General features: G+C 41.2%; 1 protein-coding gene across 1 annotated transcript in view; it reads left to right on the top strand.

Moving 5' to 3' along the window:
- The window catches only part of Prim2 (DNA primase subunit 2), a 141,896-nt gene that overhangs the window by 14,420 nt on the left and 109,859 nt on the right, over window positions 1-17,617 (top strand). Inside the window, exons 6-7 of the mRNA XM_051204451.1 lie at window positions 6,383-6,478; window positions 7,102-7,239. Of these exons, the coding sequence (XP_051060408.1) occupies window positions 6,383-6,478; window positions 7,102-7,239 (234 nt within the window). The remainder of the gene's footprint in view (window positions 1-6,382; window positions 6,479-7,101; window positions 7,240-17,617) is intronic.

Below are 17,617 nucleotides of genomic sequence, written 5' to 3'. Positions count from 1 at the left end.
TGCCAGGGACTCGTATACTCCAGAACTGTCATTTGGGGGAGCCAGAGTACTGCAGTTACCAATGGTCCATTCAGATTAGAAGAGAAAACGAGAGGGAGTTCATGCTCTGCAGGTGTGTGTGTGTGTGTGTGTGTGTGTGTGTGTGTGTGTGTGTGCGTGTGTGTGTGCGCGTGCGTGCACACACGCCTTCTCTGTGGGCAATGGTTAGAAGGCTATTAAGTAGTAAGTAAATTCAATGAAATGAAGTGTTCCACATCTGTGTAGCTCGAAGTTTACTTTTACACCTGCATTTTGGTTGTCCTGTTGATATTTTAAGAGATAGCAGTATTTTCAGGTGAGTAGAGTAAGTGTAAATGTCACATCAAAGCCAGAGGTGCTTTAAATCAGTCTGTGGATTCCTTCCTTGTCTCATTGAGGACTGGGTTCAATACTCGGCAGTCCTTACAGCTTTTCTAGTCAGTGAACAGACTAATGCTTTCCCAGTGCTTATAGTAGAGCATTGTAAATTGTATTAAAAGTATTGCCATTTGAGTAGGTGCTTAGAATAGTTTGGTTGATCAGGGAATGCCGGGACTTGGGCTGTGGTTTAGTTCTTCAGGGATGGTGCTGCAGGCTGGGATTCGGGTTTAGAAGGTAGAGCACTCATATTTAGTTCTCTCTGCCCTGGTTTTCCTTTAACTTGTGTATTATTTAAAATAGGTGGTATTTTTTATTTTCGGTAGGACTATGTTTCTTTTATGTTTGCCATTTCTTGTGTGGTCAGGCACACACACAGAGGTCTCCACAGTCGGGGTAGCCAACGCCATGATTTATTTCAGTTCTCACAGGTTGTTGCTGTCTGCCATGTGGGAAATTTGTTCTTGAAATTTCTTATTTCTGTCTCCGGTAAGATGTTGGAGTCTATGTCAAAGAAGAGACCCCCATCTTCATCAGAAATGGAGCTCACCACATATTAGAAATGCAGTAGGGGTCCTGCACCACCCTTTAAGCTTTTGCTTGTCAACCCCAGGCCTGCCTACTTTTGTTAGTGAATAAGGACATTCTGGCCAGGCTATGAGAAGAAATGCATAGTTCTTAAGAGTCAGCACCATTCTCCAGGGAGAAGGCATCCTTAGAGAGCCCTCAGCTGATAGTGTGATGGAGGCTCGGCTGCTCCCTGGCTATCTGCTTTCTTCTTCCCTTCCACCCCCGCCCTTCATCCTTCCCTTACCCCTGCCATCTTCTTTAGGAATGCCAGTTGATTTTACCGTGGCTAAGGTTGACTCCGGAGAGTTGATTAAAAAAACTGAATTAGTTTGTTTTTTTTTTTTTTTAGAGTTTCCTATTAATTTTCCCATATGGACAGAACTATCCTAAAATTTTATAAAATGCTAGATTTCAAGAAGTGAAGATTAATTTAAATTATATTTCTTTGTTTTTTTACTGTACATGCTGTAAAATTAGATAATTAATACAGTTCAAAGGAGATAATCAAGATTTAGAGGAATTCTAACTGATGAATTGTTTCACCTTTTTAAAACTAAGAAGGATTTGCCTAAATTATGTAAAATGCTAATTAAAGGGCTTATTTTGTTAATCATTTCAGTTTGATTAGAGGCAGATGCTGATTACCTAAGTGGACCTTTCAGAGATGACTTCCATTATTTCAAATCAACCTGTCAAGCTCATTAAGACATTAACTTAAGGAATAGCTCATGCCAGCAAGTTACCTGGGTACTAGTTGGGATGGTAAGGCATGGCGGGGATATGCAAGTTTTGTGCACCAAAGACTCGGAGGGTAAAATGTCAGAGGAATTTCCCTAGTCTCAGGCGGGTTAAGCTGTAGCTGTCAGTTCTGTGCCCAAATGCTTGCTGGAGCGTGTCCATCTCCTTTGTCGCTCTTGTAGGTAGGACTTCATGATTTCTTACCTAACCCATTATTTCCGATGAAGTGAGAGTGTGCATATCTGTTTAGCCACTTCACTGTGTGTGTGTGTGTGTGTGTTTGTGTGTACACTCGTGGAGGCTGAGAATACTAGTTTTAGGAAACGACAGGGTAAAATAATTTGGTGCTAGAGTGATCTAGTCTGTGAGTTAAGAGAAAAAGAAAAGGTGTCTCTCTGTGCTGGGTTAACCTGGAGTCTAGCATCTCACTGGCAGAAAGGAGGCGCAGTTCTGACAAGTGGCATGTCATCCATCGCCTGCAAGCGTTTGAGGTATTTTATAAAGTGTTGAATTGGGTCAGCAGATAGGACACTGTTGTCAGGACCGTAAAACTGGTTTCTAATGTTTTCAGTGTCAGTGTGCACATTTGGACATCTCTTAAATACCGTCTTCCCTTTGCCCAGCTACAAGAAGACAAAGTTAGTGTTGTATCCATTTGAATTTGAATACAGTGGAAATGTACATTTAATAATTCCCAACTTAACTGAAATCAACTGATGGAGATTTGATTTATTATAGTTGGCAAGAGAAAGCAATAGCAGACCCATTTATTTTTCCTGGCCTTATTTTTCTGTGAGCTTTTATTTCCTTTTCTGTTTTCTTGAATCAATATGGCTGCAGCAATGGTCTCAGTTGACAACACCTCCACGTTCCTCGTTTGTTAGTGAAGTGATACTCTTTCGTGTCCTGATAACTGGTGGAGTTGGATGACTTCAGATATCATCATGCTTTTCATTAATCAGAGTTTGGCTGTCTCTTGTCCAAGAAACTTGAAAATGACCAAGCGCTCTATAGTTTAAAGACATAGAATTGAGTGAAGTTGAACAGTTGTCTACTGGGCTGCATTGTGTAAAAATTGGGAAAGAAAATGACTTTTTCTCTCTCTTCTTTTTTTTTCTTTTTTCTTTTCTTTTCTTTCTTTCTTTTTTTTTTTTTTTTTTTTTTTTTTTTTTTTTTGGGAAACATTTGCCAGTTGGAGCCAAAGAAGATAGAGTTTGGAAAGTTTTTAATTGTGCACCAAAAGGTTATCATAGAAGATAGCATAAGGGAGCTTCATAAAGAAAAAATGAGAAGCTCAGTAAGAGAGAACTGAATAGAGAAGCAGGCATCCTGCCAGCTGTCTGAGATCTTGGGATAGTTTGGAATTAAAGGAACAGTTACAGATTTCAAAGACGTGATTCACTTAGTTGATTAGTAAATATGTGAGAATCAACTTCAAGTGACTTGTAACACATGCTACCATTCACTAAAGTTTTCTCTTAAAATATTTACTGATTACAAGTTTAATGATGTAAGCTGAGGGTTTTTAAAAATAATTAATTGGCGCGAAGGTGTCAGATCCAGGGAACTTGAGTTACAGACAGTTAGTTGTGCTGGGAATTGAACCCAGGTCCTCTGGAAGAGCAGCCAGTGCTTGCTCTTAACCTCTAACCCCCAGAGTATTTGTTAGTGAATAGTTTATTTTAAACTATTAGAATAAAAATGGGGTAAAATGAATTATGGTATTGCAGATTAGTCTCCCAGCTCCTGACATTGTAGTTAAATAAATATTCCTAAACAGGATGAAGTGTGGGTGTGCAGGCAGGAGGTCCAATAAAGACTGTATGGGTGCTTGAGAGTTGGCTGGCTCAGTAGTTAAGAGCACTTGTTGCTCTTCCGGAAGATCCGGGTTTGATTCTCAGCACCCCTACGTGGCACTTACAATGTGTAATTCCAGTTCCAGGGGATTTGATGCCCTCTTGTGGCCTGTATGGGCACATACGTAAGTGCAGGCAAAACGCTATATCCATCAAATAATATAATAAATAAACATCAGGAAAAGAATGTAAGTGGCCTCTTACCCTTTCATCTACTGAGGAGCCAGGACAGTTATGTAAATAATGCGTTAATAACTCAAAAGCATGCACTTTCCATCAAGGGAGCTCAGGGAAATGCCAAGTGTTTTTTGCAGAGATGACCAGGTGTTAAGCTGTCAAGTTTGGAGGATATTTTTAGGTTTTATTCTCGCACCTTGTTTGTTTTAATCTGGAGCAGGGGTTGGATGAAAATGCCTGTTTATTCCAAAGCCATGGAAACAGATGTCCTCTTTATTGGACGATGTCTTAGGTAGAGAGTGCAGCATTGACAATACTTTATTTTAGCACGTTAAGTCTACCATCCTGCTGTCTGTGGTTCATTTTGCCATTGGGAAGGGGGCTGTGTTTGGTAAGGTAGCTCTTTTTTTAAAATATATTTTATGTCTGTGAGTCGTTTGCCTGCATGTCTGTCTGTGCCTGGTGCCTGTGGAAGCCAGAAGAGGACTTCTGGTACCGGAGTTACAGACAGTTGTGAGCTGCCATGTGCATGCGCTGGGAATTGAACCCAGGTCCCGTGGAAGAACAGTCAGTGCTCTTAATGGCTGAGCCATCTCCCCAGCCCTACTCTCTCATTTAAGCTCTCCTAAAGCTCCTCATAAGAGTTTGTTGATTCACTTCTGTTTGATTTAAACATCCCCAGCTCGAGTAGAAGTCTTCTTAATTATCCTGCCTTTGTAGGTTTCACCAGGCTTCTTACATACATAGATGGTGTTTATATATTGGAAAACTCTGCCATCATTACCTTAAACTCTGGATTCTTTTGGCTGTCTGCTATTAGTTTTTATAGCTCATTCATTCTCTTCTTTCTTCTTGCTGCCAGTGGTTGTCTGCTGAGTTACAGATGGGTTCTTATGAACCGTTTTCTTCCAGGTTGATGCCTCCCTACTCTGTTTTGTTTATTTTGCTCTCCATGAGATTTTAATGTAGAGTATTGTGATTCATCGAAGCTTTTTCGTCTTTTGGGCTGAAGATCTCTGTACGCGCTAGAGGAGAGAAATATTTAAATATATAGGCATAGATTAAGAATAATGCTGGCCGGGGAGCCTGTGGTAAACTGCAGAGGTGATGTGTGAGTTGTGTAAAGTCTTCCAGTAGAAACACAAGGTCTGGAGGGTGTTTCGGAGATGGAAGTCTATGGAAGTCACAGGTGAAAGTCATGGTTGCTGTAGGGAGTGCAGGTAAGGAGTAATGAGGGATTCTATGACACACCCATCTCTCTCAGTATTCACTTGTGATCCACTTTTATCTTCATTTCTGTACCTTTTATTTTTATTTATTTTATTATTTTTTTTTTAATGATTTAATTTTATTTTATTTGCGTTGGTCTGGAGGTGTCAGATCCCTGTGAACCGGAGTTACAGACAGTTTGAGCTGCCATGTGGGTGCTGGGAATCGAACCTGGGTCTTCCAGAAGAGAAGCCAGAGCTCTTAACTCCTGAGCCATCTTCTCCAGCCCCTCTTCCTCACCCTTTAATTGGGAGAGAGTTGCGTTCTCTTTATAAAAGGTTTAAAAGAAGTTATGTGTATAGGTGTCTTGCCCACATGTCTGTCTGTCTGTGCACCACCTTTGAGCAGTGCCTGTGGAGGCCAGAATAGGATGTCAGATCCCCGGAACTGGAGTTACAGAAGATTGTGAGCCACCACATAGGTGCTGGGAAATGAAATCCAGGTCCTCTGGAAGATCAGTCAGTGCTCTCAACTGCTGAGCCAATTCTCCAGCCCCATCTTCTTTTTTGTGTAGAACTTTAGAATTTGTATCTACTCATAGCTGTCAGTCTTTTTATAAGGACATAATCAACACAAGATAATAAAATGCTACTTCCTTGAAAAAGTAATATTGTAAGTTTCAAGTATTGTATGTAACTAAAAATCTGAGAAATAAGCTAAACCATTCTTTAAAAGAGATTTTTAATAAATAGCTCTTGATTTGGTTGATGTTCACATCTAGTCTTTAGTAACTAGATTTTTTTTTTTTAAAAGTTAGGATCTTACTATGTCGCTCAGATTGGCCATGAACTCATGGGACGGTTCTCAGCCTCCCCAGTTCTGGGATGATAGGTGTCACTAAGCCTGGCTTTTACCTGAACTTTTTTATGGCTCTTTCCCTCGGATTATTGCCCTTTTCTTCTCTACTCTTATTTTTAAAGACTATTTTATGGAGCCCAAGCTCATCTTAAGCTCATTTTGTCGACAAGAGTGACCTTCCATTTCTGATCCTCCTGCCTCCACCCCCGTGTACTGGCATATAAGCCTCCATGCCTGGGTTTATGCATTGCTAGGGACTGAGCACAGGCATGTCCGCCAAGTAAGCATACTACCAACTGAACTACAGCTATAGGCCCTTCGTTGCTGATCTTTCTATTTATCTCTTTAGGTATTGGTAGAAAAAAAAAAAAAAAAAAAACAAACTTTGAATAATATTACAGTTAAATTTTCTTTCACATTTAGCCTTCACTAGGGGTAATAATAATTTAGCAATCATCAGAAATGGCAAGATGATTAGTATATTAACATGTTTTTATAAAAGTGGGGAATGTTCTCTGGAGTAGGAAAATGCTTTATTGGAACTGAAGAAATGTAAAATAAAGTGTGTTTCCTCTTAGATAAGTGATGAAGAGAAGGCTCATCGAGAACAGGACATCACTGCATCCTCGCCAAGCCTAAGTGGGGTTAAGTGGGAATCGGAGTCTGTCTATAAGGTGTGTAAACATTTGCTAAAGCATTTTTAACTCAGACGCTGAAGCCCCTTCCTTGTGTGACTAGCTCTTGGTTGGCACACTCGGGACACACTCAGTGCTGGGCGACCCTCCACACTGACATTCCCCTGATCTGTTGGGTTCTGACTGTACCCCAGGCCGTTCTGGTGAAGGAAAACCTTATGGGCATTGCTTGGGCTCCTGCAATCACAAGGAATTTTTAGCACTACATACTTTTTAAAGATAAAACTGAGAAGAACACAGTTTGACACAGAATCGGAATAGTCACGATGTGACTATAACATGTTTAGAGACTTTGAAGTAGAAGTTTGAAATTTTGGGGTTTATAATTTAGAAATTTGTAGGTTATTACTAAAAGGAAAAAACATTCTTTTAGGTTCTTTATTATTCCTACTGTTTTTTTGAAACATGTACTCTAAAACATTTATTTGTATCCTGTTAATTCTTCCTAATGCTAGCTGTTTGGTTTTAAGGAATACATATTTTTCCTCTTTCTCTTTTTGGAGCTCCAGGGACTAATGGGTTGCGTTTGACTTAACGTTTGACATCTCAGGACCTCCTAACAGTAGGCACTGATCTGCTTCCCTGTCTCCCTCTGAACCCAGATCCCCTTTGCTGACGCTCTGGACCTGTTCAGAGGGAGGAAAGTCTATTTGGAAGATGGCTTTGCTTATGTGCCGCTGAAAGACATTGTGGCCATCATCCTGAATGAATTCAGAGCCACGCTGTCTAAGGCTCTGGCAGTAAGTGTCCCCTTTATATCTTTATCTTGTGTTTTGTGTTCTTTTATGGAGTAAGTTAATTTAATTTTCATAGTGACATTTCGATTGCCTGTGGTATTGTGTTGTTAACTGTGGAATCCCAGGTTTTTAATGTGTTCATCTCCACACATGGTTTTGTTATTGCTTCTTCTAATAGCACTAATGGATAACTGGCTAATTATGGCAGTGGCCTCTGTAGGTTATTCATCAAATCATTTCTGCTTGGCGATGGCCTTTATATGTGGTTTTTAAAAGCACTATGGCTGTTGGTTGAAACAACCTCTAGATTTCTATTGTGAATTGCTATGCTTTTGTCAGTAGAGGGCATCATTGAAGCAAGTTTTGGTGTTCTTATTTTGTAGTGTTGGGAGTTGAAACCTAGGGCCTTGTGCTTGCTAGGAAGTCATCAATGACTGGGCTGTGTGCCCTCAGCTCTAGGAGAAAGTGTTTCTAAAACAGTGATAGACTACTGCTGAGTAAATAGCCCAGAAGAGCTGCGTTGAATAAATGACAGTATATTCAGTTTGTTGAAATTCAGAGTGATGACACTTGGCTTTTAATCTAGGTCAATTTTTTTTAATGCTTTTTTGTTCTTAATGTGGAAGAGTACGCCAGAGTCAAAGGACAGTTATGCAGCTATGTATAATGACAGTTGTATAAGCATATAGTGTGCTTTTTGAGTTAAAATTGTGTTTTCTGGTACAAATAACTCTTATTATTGACTCTCTAGGGTCACTTAAGCATGCACCATTCAGTTATGTTAGCATTTGGAAGGCTAAAATATGAACTTTTTGTTAGGTGTGGCAGGCTATGGAAACACCTGTTTTTCCATGATAATGTCCATGTGTGGGTATGTGGTGTTAATGATGGAACTGAGGGCCTTGCATGTGTGCTTACTCGTGGTCTATACTGAATTAGACTCTCAGCTCTGAGTAGGTATTTAGCTTTTGATATTCTTTATCTCTGATTCCATGATACATTATAAACCTTTATTATGGTTGGTGCTCTTAAATTGGTTTTTCTTTTTTTTATAATTTTCTTTTAATTTAGAAGCAATCTTATTTTACATATCAATCCCCCCATTCCCTCTCCCTCCCACCCTCCCATGCCCTCCCCCCCCCACCCCAAGGATAGGGAGGCCTTCCACGGGGGATCATCAAAGTCTGTCACATCATTTGGGGTGAGGGCCTAGGCCCTCCTCCCTGTATTTAGGCTGAGAGAGCATCCCTCCATAGGGAATGGACTCCCGAAGTCCATTTGTGCACTAGGGATAAATACTGGTTCCACTGCCAGAGATCCCATGGACAGCCCAGACTTGTTTCGGTGCAAGCACATGATGCTTATAGAGCTCTTAAGTAGATATGAGCAGAGAAGAAATTCTCCATGGCATTTTATAGTTAGTGTGTCAAAAAACACAAAGTAAAGAAATAATCCTCTCACATGATGCTTATGGAACTCTAAGTATTCATGACCAGGGAAAAATTGCTCCATGACATTTTATAGTTACTGTGTCAAAAATAGAAAGTAAAGAAATAATTCTAAGACATGATGTTTTTAGAATTCTAAGTAGACATGACCATAAAAAAAAATTCTGCATGACATATTATAGTTAGGAGAAAAACACCAACTTCCATATATAGGCAGAAATATCAGAATTGCCCCAGGCCTTTTATTTGCAAGTGTAAATGCCAGAATGAATGAGATGTTTCAGGCTCTGAAAGTAAACAACCGTGAACCAAAAATGTTATATACTGCAAAGCTATCTTTCAAAATTGATGGAGAAATAAAAGAATTTAAAGACAAACACAAATAATGCCAGCACTGCAGGAACTTCATAGTGGATGTTATAGGGAGGGAGATAGCAGAGCTACATAGACAAACTGGATTTGGGGGAAAAGCCACCATACCGAACACAACAGCTCAGCAGACCTTAAAACTAACGTGGTAGCAGGAAAAGAAATCAAACCTCACCTGCTTTAATTACAGTTTCTGTTGCTGCGATAAAACATCCTGACTATGGGCGGGAGAGATGGCTCAGAGGTTAAGAGCACTGGCTCTCTTCCAGAGGTCCTGAGTTCAATTTCCAGCAACCATACGATGGCTCACAACCATCTATAAGATCTAGTGTCCTCTATAACACTGTATGCATAATAAATAAATAAAATCTTAAAAACAAAAACAAACCATCCTGACTAAAAGTATGGGAGGGAAATGGTTTGTTAGGCTTATGCTTTCACATCACAGCCCATCATTGACGGGAGTCAGGGTAGGAACTGTAGGCAGCAGGAACCTGGAGGCAGGATACCGGCTTGCTCCTCATTCATGGCTTGCTCCGCCTGCTTTCTTAGAGAACCCAGGAGCAACAGCCTAGGGATAGTGCCACCCACAGTGAACTCTGCTCTCTCACATCCATCATCAGTCAAGACACTGCACCACAGACTTGCAGGCCAGTCTGATGGAGCGTTTTCCCAGGTGAGGTTCCCTCCTCCAAAACGACTAGCTTGTGCCCAATTCAGTTTCTTTAAGACATCCAGAGTCCTTTTCAAAGTTCCTCTCAAATGTGCAGTTTCTCTAACGTTTCCAGAGTCTGTGCACAGTTCCACAGTTTATATAAGATTTCAGACGGTGTGACCCTGTTTTAGAAAGAGTAGTTACACACTTTCTCCCTTTAACAGGGGAGAATCAGGGCACTATTAGTTCCATTGAAATCAAGGCAAAACCAGGGTTGAACAGTGCAGAGCTCTGTGTCAGGCACCTGCGCCTCACGACCTTCTGTACTCCAAAGGGCTTGGCGTTGGAAATTCTCCAGCTTTGCCACCCACAGCACAAGTCGGAGTGCTCAATGGCTTTTCCTATCCAAGGTTCCAGACTCCTTCCACAGTTCTCCTCAACCACCATGATCCCAGCAATACCCAACGCCTTGTACCGGTTTCTGTTTTAAGGTCTCTGATACTGGGACCATAACTATAAGGAAATGTTTGATTATGATTCTTCAACTAAAGTATATTTGCTGTTGTAACAGTGGTAACCATTATAAGATGGGAATTAAAAATGGGCATGAAACGAATAGGTGTTAATAATGTCTTTTACCATTTCAGTAGGTCATCTTGCATATACCTTCTTTTGGAATCAATACTGGAAACTGCTGGTGTTATTTCTGGAAGATGCTTTGCAGCAGGGATGTGAGACAGAATAATTTTAGTGTTGGATGTGCTGTATTTACCAGACATTATGATAAATTTGGTTTGGAATATGTATATACACATGTATTATATGTACATATTGTATATATTTTGTATATATTAATTTACTCAACATGTTGACATCATTGAACAACTAAAAAAATCAGTAAATATTTCTAGATTTCTGGTCCATTAAGTTCATTCATTGAAAAGAAATCAGTAAATATACATGAAAGTGCTTTGAAAATTCCGAAGTACTCCATGCATTAGATGTTCATTTAAAGGAGTAGACTTCCAAACTCATGGGGTCTGTTAGTGAAGGTACGGGTCTTCTGCCATGGGTCTGTCTAATGTTGCGTCTTGAGTTCAGTAACTTTGGAATAGGGTGTTGCCTTTCCTAGGTCCAACTGAACCTCTCCTCTTCATGCCTTCTGGGATCACACTCAAGCAGTGTTCCATGAACATTTGGAATCCTTTAGTGGCTGTAGGGTAAAGATTATGCTGGAGTCAACTTCCTTATCTCTAATGCCCAATACCGTGCCTTGTGCAGATTGGCTGTCTGGATCTGCTGAATTGTCTGTGAGAACTGCTTGTTTGGATGTGCTGTTGAAAACACTGGGATCGAAATGCACTTCAGTTGTGTACAAACAAGCACAAAGCCCCTGACAATATGTGCCAAGTGTGAGCTATGCAGAACATTTCTGAACTCTGAGCGAGCTTTTTCTGATTTCCAGAACCCTACTTTTATGTTCACTTTGGGGTTTTCTCTTTCTCCCTCATTTCTAATAAGAGCCGGATAGTCCCACACTCCTTTGTAAGCACTCCTGTTTCTGAGATCATTTATCCTATTATGAATTATAATTACCCATTTGAAAGCTTCAGTGCAGACTGCTTAGAGAGTAATGAATAGTTTTACACACTGTGCCTTGTCCTTTTATCTGACTGTGTAGACTAATGAGTATGTGAAACACCGATTTTATTCCTGTTGCCTACTTGTGATGAGAAAATGTCAGCAGATTCAGTTGCTAGGAAACAGCTGATTACTGAAATAGTTTTGTGAGGGGGTACTTGTAAATCCAATTCTTTGACAGTTCTGCTCTCATGGAACAGAAATTTATTCAGTCACTACAAAGAAAGATGTATCACCTGTTGGGTTTTCAATTTAAAATTGTTTTGAACGGGGGAGCTAGTAATATGAAAAGTGTTACAGGATGGATTAAGTGTTGAGGGTGTAATTTTTTTAACAGTGACTGGACATCGAAAAGTAATAATATGTACCTGCATGACTTTGAGTTTCAGTTTTCTGATTCATCATTAATGAGAGTAAGAACTCTAGAGAGGAGGAGATAAAACCTAGAGCACGTGGCCCATTAGAAGTCAGATCAAAAGAAACACTGTATTAATTGAATCAGCTTTTTCACCCGGAAGTAGGGTTAGTCAGATAGAGGATCAAGTCCACCTGCATTTGCTTCTTCGCTTTGGTCGCTCAATCTGTGCCAGAGAAAGAATATTGCAAAGGAGCGTTTGGTTTTCTTTCATAACCGATTGGCATTTGTTTCTGTCGTGACTATAATTTTATGTTTTTGAACCCAAGGTCTTGCGCTTACAAGGAAAACACCGTGCTCTTGACTTTTCTCCCTGGCCCCCCCAGCAAAAGGATGCTTATTTCATACCAAGTCGGTAACTTTTCTTAAGTGCTGGCTGGGGAGACAGGTGTGCTTGGGCTTTCAGGGCACAGCAGTGGGGCGGGGTGTGGACGGCTGCATGTCGTGGCCAGCGAAAGCAGAGTGCACATGGGTTAAAGAGAGGGCAAACTCTACAGCCAGGAACTGGGTCTGGGCCTTAAGTAAGGCGCAGAGGGCTTTAAAGATGTCCCCGACTGTCCTCTCTTGCTGCTGTCCTCCCTTCTGTCCCTTGCTCTGTCCACACTCTGCATGAGCCTCGCCCCCGGCTTCTCGCTCCATTCATCAGATGAGTATTGTTCATGCCCAAGTTTCTAATTCTGTGTGTTCAGCCTCGCCGCTTGTGTGTTTAATTGCATGCACACACGTGGCACTTTTTCAGGGAGTACAGAATCTGTGTTCTGATTTACACACGTTGAAAATTTGTGTCTTGTAAATGAAATCCCTTGGAAGCCTTTTCCCATTATTTAAATGACCCTTTGAGGTTAGGCTGGCAGCTTGTGTTCTAGAAGTTGCTGTGGTGCAGAAAATGTTTCCTCTAATGCGCTTGAGTAATTTGTAAATTCAAACTAAAAATCCAAACAGATAAGAAAATTACGTCTAATCGATTCTGTAGCCATCCAGGAGAGATAGAGCTGAGGATGCACGGCCTGACTTTCACTAAAACTCACAGGGCCAGAGGGTTTTGTCTACGTTTTATGATTAAAATTTTGGACGTGTTTGGGGCTCAGTGATATGAGACTAGTCAGTATTTGTTTTCTTGTTTTTAGAATGATCTGGTTGATCTTGCCTTTATCGCTGAAATTACTAAATTCAGATCGATTGCTCTTAAGAACTGAGAAGAGTCAACTCTTGGGAACGGATGTTTGCACCTTTACCTTTACACAAGGCGAATAACAGCATCTTTGTCAAAATGTAGAACCCTTTCAGTTGGCGAAGGCCAAATTTGCATTCGTGGCATAAATTTACCATGTCAATTTTGTTGCTGAATGTTTTACTTATTTCCCACAAAGGATGCTGGTCTAGAGTTTTGTACTATAACATCCATCTGATTTCAATACCCAGGTAGTTCTGGCCTCATAAAATGATTTGGGAGTTTTCTCCTTAGTTCATTTTATGTGACATTTTAGTAAAAAAATCATACAATTTAATCATTTTAAGGATGGAGTTATTTAACTTTCCCCTTTCCCTCATGAAATAGATCTTAACCAATGTTGTACTGTGATGGCTTCGTACTTTATAATTAAATGGGTATTTTTAATATTGAGGCTTTTTTGGGGGAACTGATTAATATGTTTTATGCTAATTTTAACTTTGTAAGCCATCGTGTAGAAAATTTGTGAAGTATCAGAATATGTGAGGTTAGAATTATATGTTTTATATGGTTTGTAATATTTAGAACTCAATACATTCTTTCAAGTGTTTTCTTAAAATATCACAGTGTCGTCCCCCCCCCCCCTTAGATAGGATCTAGGATCTTACTATGTAGTACAGGCTGTCCTTAACTTCTTGCCTTAGCATCATAAGTGTGTGTATCATAGTCATGAGTAACTCCACTCAACTTAATAGCATTACATTATTATCTGTAATTGCGATATTATTATTTTATTTTATGTGTATGGTGCATTGTCTGCATGTTTGTACGTGCACCATGTTCCAGAAGAGGCTCTTAGGTCCCTGCAACTCACCCGCACATACACAAACAAAAAACAACAAAAAGACTTTCTGACTCAATAATTTCTAAATTACAAGAACATATCAAAAGACCAGAGTTTACATAAAAGAACTTACCCCATTGCATGTGACCGCAAAAATACCAGAAATGATAAAGGTCAATGGCACTGACATGGATAAGTAAGTCACCAAGATGCACATGACAGGGGCTGCCTCTTTTCTTGCGGGAGCCCAGGTTTGGTTCCCAGTCCCTACATGGTGGCTCACAACTGGTGAGTGCATGTGTGTGGACCCAGAGACTGACGTCAGGTGTCTTCTTCAGTGGCTGTCCACCTTACTTACCTCTGAGACAGGGTCTCTCACTGAACCCAGAGCTCACCAATTTGGCTGGCCAGCAAGCCCCAGGATTCTCTCTGTCCTCCCCCCTCCCCGGGGAGGGGCTAGGATTGCAGGTATATACTGTCTTCCTGGCTTTTTATGTAGGTGTTGGGCGGTGGGGGTTTGGGGGGATTCTAAACCAGTCCTCATGTTTACAAGAGAGTTTTACCGGCTGAGTCTTCTCCCAGCCCAGGTTTAAGTAGTTAATGCCCTTGATGCTCTAGAGCTGCCCTTTTAAAGAGGAGCTGTTTAATGTGGAGCACCAGCCGGTGCTTCTACTCTTTAACGTGTCTCTAGGTTTTTAATGGTCTCCTTGACCATGTGCAGTGCTCGTTGAGGAGGCATGGCATTCTTACCGTGGCTCTGAAGGATGTGGCTGTATGTAATGTTGTCATGTTTGCTCTCTCTGCTCAGACTCATTGTGTAGAGGTGATGCCCGCTAGACGTTAGGACATGGGCACTCCGTACTGGATTGTACTTGGAAGTGAATTGGAAGAGAAGTTTTGGTGATAACAGGTCTGTTTGCTTATTGGGAGTCAAGGAGCAGCAGCTCCAGTTTTGGACGTGTTTGACTTACAGTACCAGGCAGTAGACACCTGGGATGGCATCTGATGTATACTTGGAAATCAATCCTAATTTTCGGAAAAGAAGCGGCGAGTAGAAGAGAGCGTTGTTCAACGGTGTGATGCCATTGGTTTGGATATAGAATGGGGTGAAAGGAGTTGGAGAGGTAGGTGCACCTCAGGGACTTTCCTAAGTATGGAGGAGACGGAGGAAGTGCAGCCTGGAAAAGGGGTATAGTCTTTGAGAAGATGAAGACAGTAGTGATTCAGTGAGCCACCCGTCAGGGTTGTCAGGGTTATCAAATGCCATGGAGGAGATGGAGAAGTTGGAGCAGAGGCCATTGTGTTCCTGTGATTTGGGGGGGAGAACCTGCGGAGGGGAAACAAACTTTGTGTCGGTAGGTAAAGGACTGCGGTGGCGTCTGGAGCGGAAGAGATGAGCTGCAGAGGCTGTTCAGATTTCTCTGTGTGCATTCGGAGTGTGAGTCTCCCTTGGAGGCGTGGGTTCGAATCCCACTTCTGACACCAGATATCGTGGTTAAAAAAGGATCAGGATAAACAAATAGGCTGAATAGATGTTTATTCAGGGAGAAATAACTTACAACCTAGTCAGATGAACACCAGGAAATTCCACCCTATGCTCTCCTGTCCGAGTCACGCCAGCAAGAGAGCACCTTTCCTGGCTCTTCCTCCGACCTCCTTCCACAGGTCACTTCCGCCCATGGCTCCACCCCCAATGGGCGTGGTCAGTGCCACAGAAGGACTATCTCACTACAATTCATGACAGTCTGGAACCAGGGGCTCAGCCCTGGCTTGCTCTTGAGATTGTCGTTCTGTTTGTCTGTTTGTATTACTTCTCTGATGTCTTAGATTCTTCTGTTGTAGTGAACTGACAGCTCTCGTGTGGAAAACTTGGGTGAATGTTTTGCTGTACAGTTGTAGTGTTCGTTAAGTGTTATTATGTGAGCAGTGAGTAAGAGCTAGTGAATCTGGTTTGTGGCATGTGTTTTGTTGTTGCTGTGACCATTCTTAGTGAGAACGGGCTCTGTTAGTAGTTTGACTGTCACATCTTAGGCAGGCTGCTGAAGAATTGATATTTCCATTCTGTGTTTCCTCTCTTCTTCCCTAGCCTTTCTTATGTACTCTGACTTTATCGTTACCAGAGGAGAAGCTTGAGCACTGATGGGTAGAGCCCCTGCCACTCAAGATTTCATTTTACTGCACTTCTGAAGTGCTCGCTTCTACATTTCCATTTTCTCTATTTAGGGAGCCTTCTCTTTGCAGTGAGATGCTGATAGAATTTATTTGCTGAAAATGAAAGTCTGTGCTCTTGGATCTCTGGCTTCAAAATAATCATCTAGAGTACACGCGAGATGTAAGAACAAGACTAAAGATGCAGAGATGCCAGTCTTAATTTACAAGAGGCTCTTATCAGCAAGGCCAGATCATGACTCATGCCTTCTTCAAAATCTATCTGGCATTGTAATCTGAGCTATGAATTTCATCAAACATAGTGCTTGAACTTTCAGAACTCTGGTTTTCTTGTTGAATTCATATACTCAATAGAAGATACTAAATTCAAGAAGTATTTCTTATAAAAGCTTTCCACTTGGGCTGGGGAGAAGGCTTTGCTGCTGAAGTGCTTGCTGAGTTCAGTCCTCACAGTGCTGGTGCCCTGGAGACTGGCAGACCCTGGGGGTTCACTGGCCAGACAGCCTAGCTCTAGGCTCAGTGAGACACCTTGTTACAGAAGTAAGTGGGCAAGCCATTGAGAAAGACATGTGCCATTGACCTGTAATATGTGCACAGCCAATCACATCAGTGTCACAGACACACAGATGCTTTATCTTTTCTGAAGTCATTTTTGGTTGATGTGTACAAGTTAATTCTGTTTGCCTTCAGTTTGTGAAAGATCTGAATATTACTACATTTCACGGGAGTTTTAGTTAACACACTAGCGGTGGTCACATTTAGAATTTACTTCCTAGTAAATTATTTGTTTACGTCACTGTTCCATCTTTTGGCTACGATCAAATGTAGTTACTCTTTTATGTAAATAGAAGGTCCTTTCTTTTAGGTAGTTTTTTTTTTTTTTTTTTTTTTTTTTTTTTTTTTTTTTGTGATTGAGTTACTTTCCCTTGCTGTGGTGAAATAAGTTGATAAATAAACCTGAAGGGAGGAGAGGGTCTTTTGGGCCCACAGAGGGCTTCAGTCCCTCTTAATGGGCAATGCACGGTAGCAGGCAAGAAGGCATGGTGTCAGGGGCAGGAGGCGGGCTGGGCACACGACATCTGTGCTCGAGAAGAGAGAGAATGGGGACAGAAAGCCCCAAGGTCTGCTCCTGGAGAGCCACTTCCTCCAGCCATGCTCTCCTCCGGAGATGTTCTGTAGTCTCCCCAAACAGGAGCACCAGCTGGGGACCCACTGTGCAAATGCATGAGCTGCAGGATCATCTCACCGTCCAAGGACAATGATGACGTAGTCCCAGGCAGCATACACAGTAAAGATGAGAACCTAAGCTCAGGCAGGACAGCTGTGTCTCATCAGATGCCCAGGGAAGCATGGATGTTGTCGAGGGTTTGGAATACCTAGCGTGATCTCCATCTTATTTTAATAATTTAACAGAGGTGTTTATAAAGTGAAAAAAATTAGTATTCATATTTTTTCTATTTAGGTGGATATGTTGCCTGCTGAAATATAGAATTTACTTAGCGATCAAGTTACTATTAAAAAAGACTTTAAAATAGCTTTGTTAAGGCCAGGATATCTGAATCTTCTTCGAATCCCCCATGACAGCGCCCCTTACCAGCAGGAAGTAGTTTGGAAAGAACGACGCCCAAATTCCCAATTATTGTGTATAAATGTTTGTTTTCATTTAATT

Source organism: Phodopus roborovskii, unplaced genomic scaffold (assembly GCF_943737965.1).
Source record: "Phodopus roborovskii unplaced genomic scaffold, PHOROB, whole genome shotgun sequence".
Classification (NCBI taxonomy): Eukaryota; Metazoa; Chordata; class Mammalia; order Rodentia; family Cricetidae; genus Phodopus; species Phodopus roborovskii.
The sequence above is the reverse complement of the archived record's forward strand: the minus strand, read 5'-3'. Positions and strand labels throughout refer to the sequence as shown.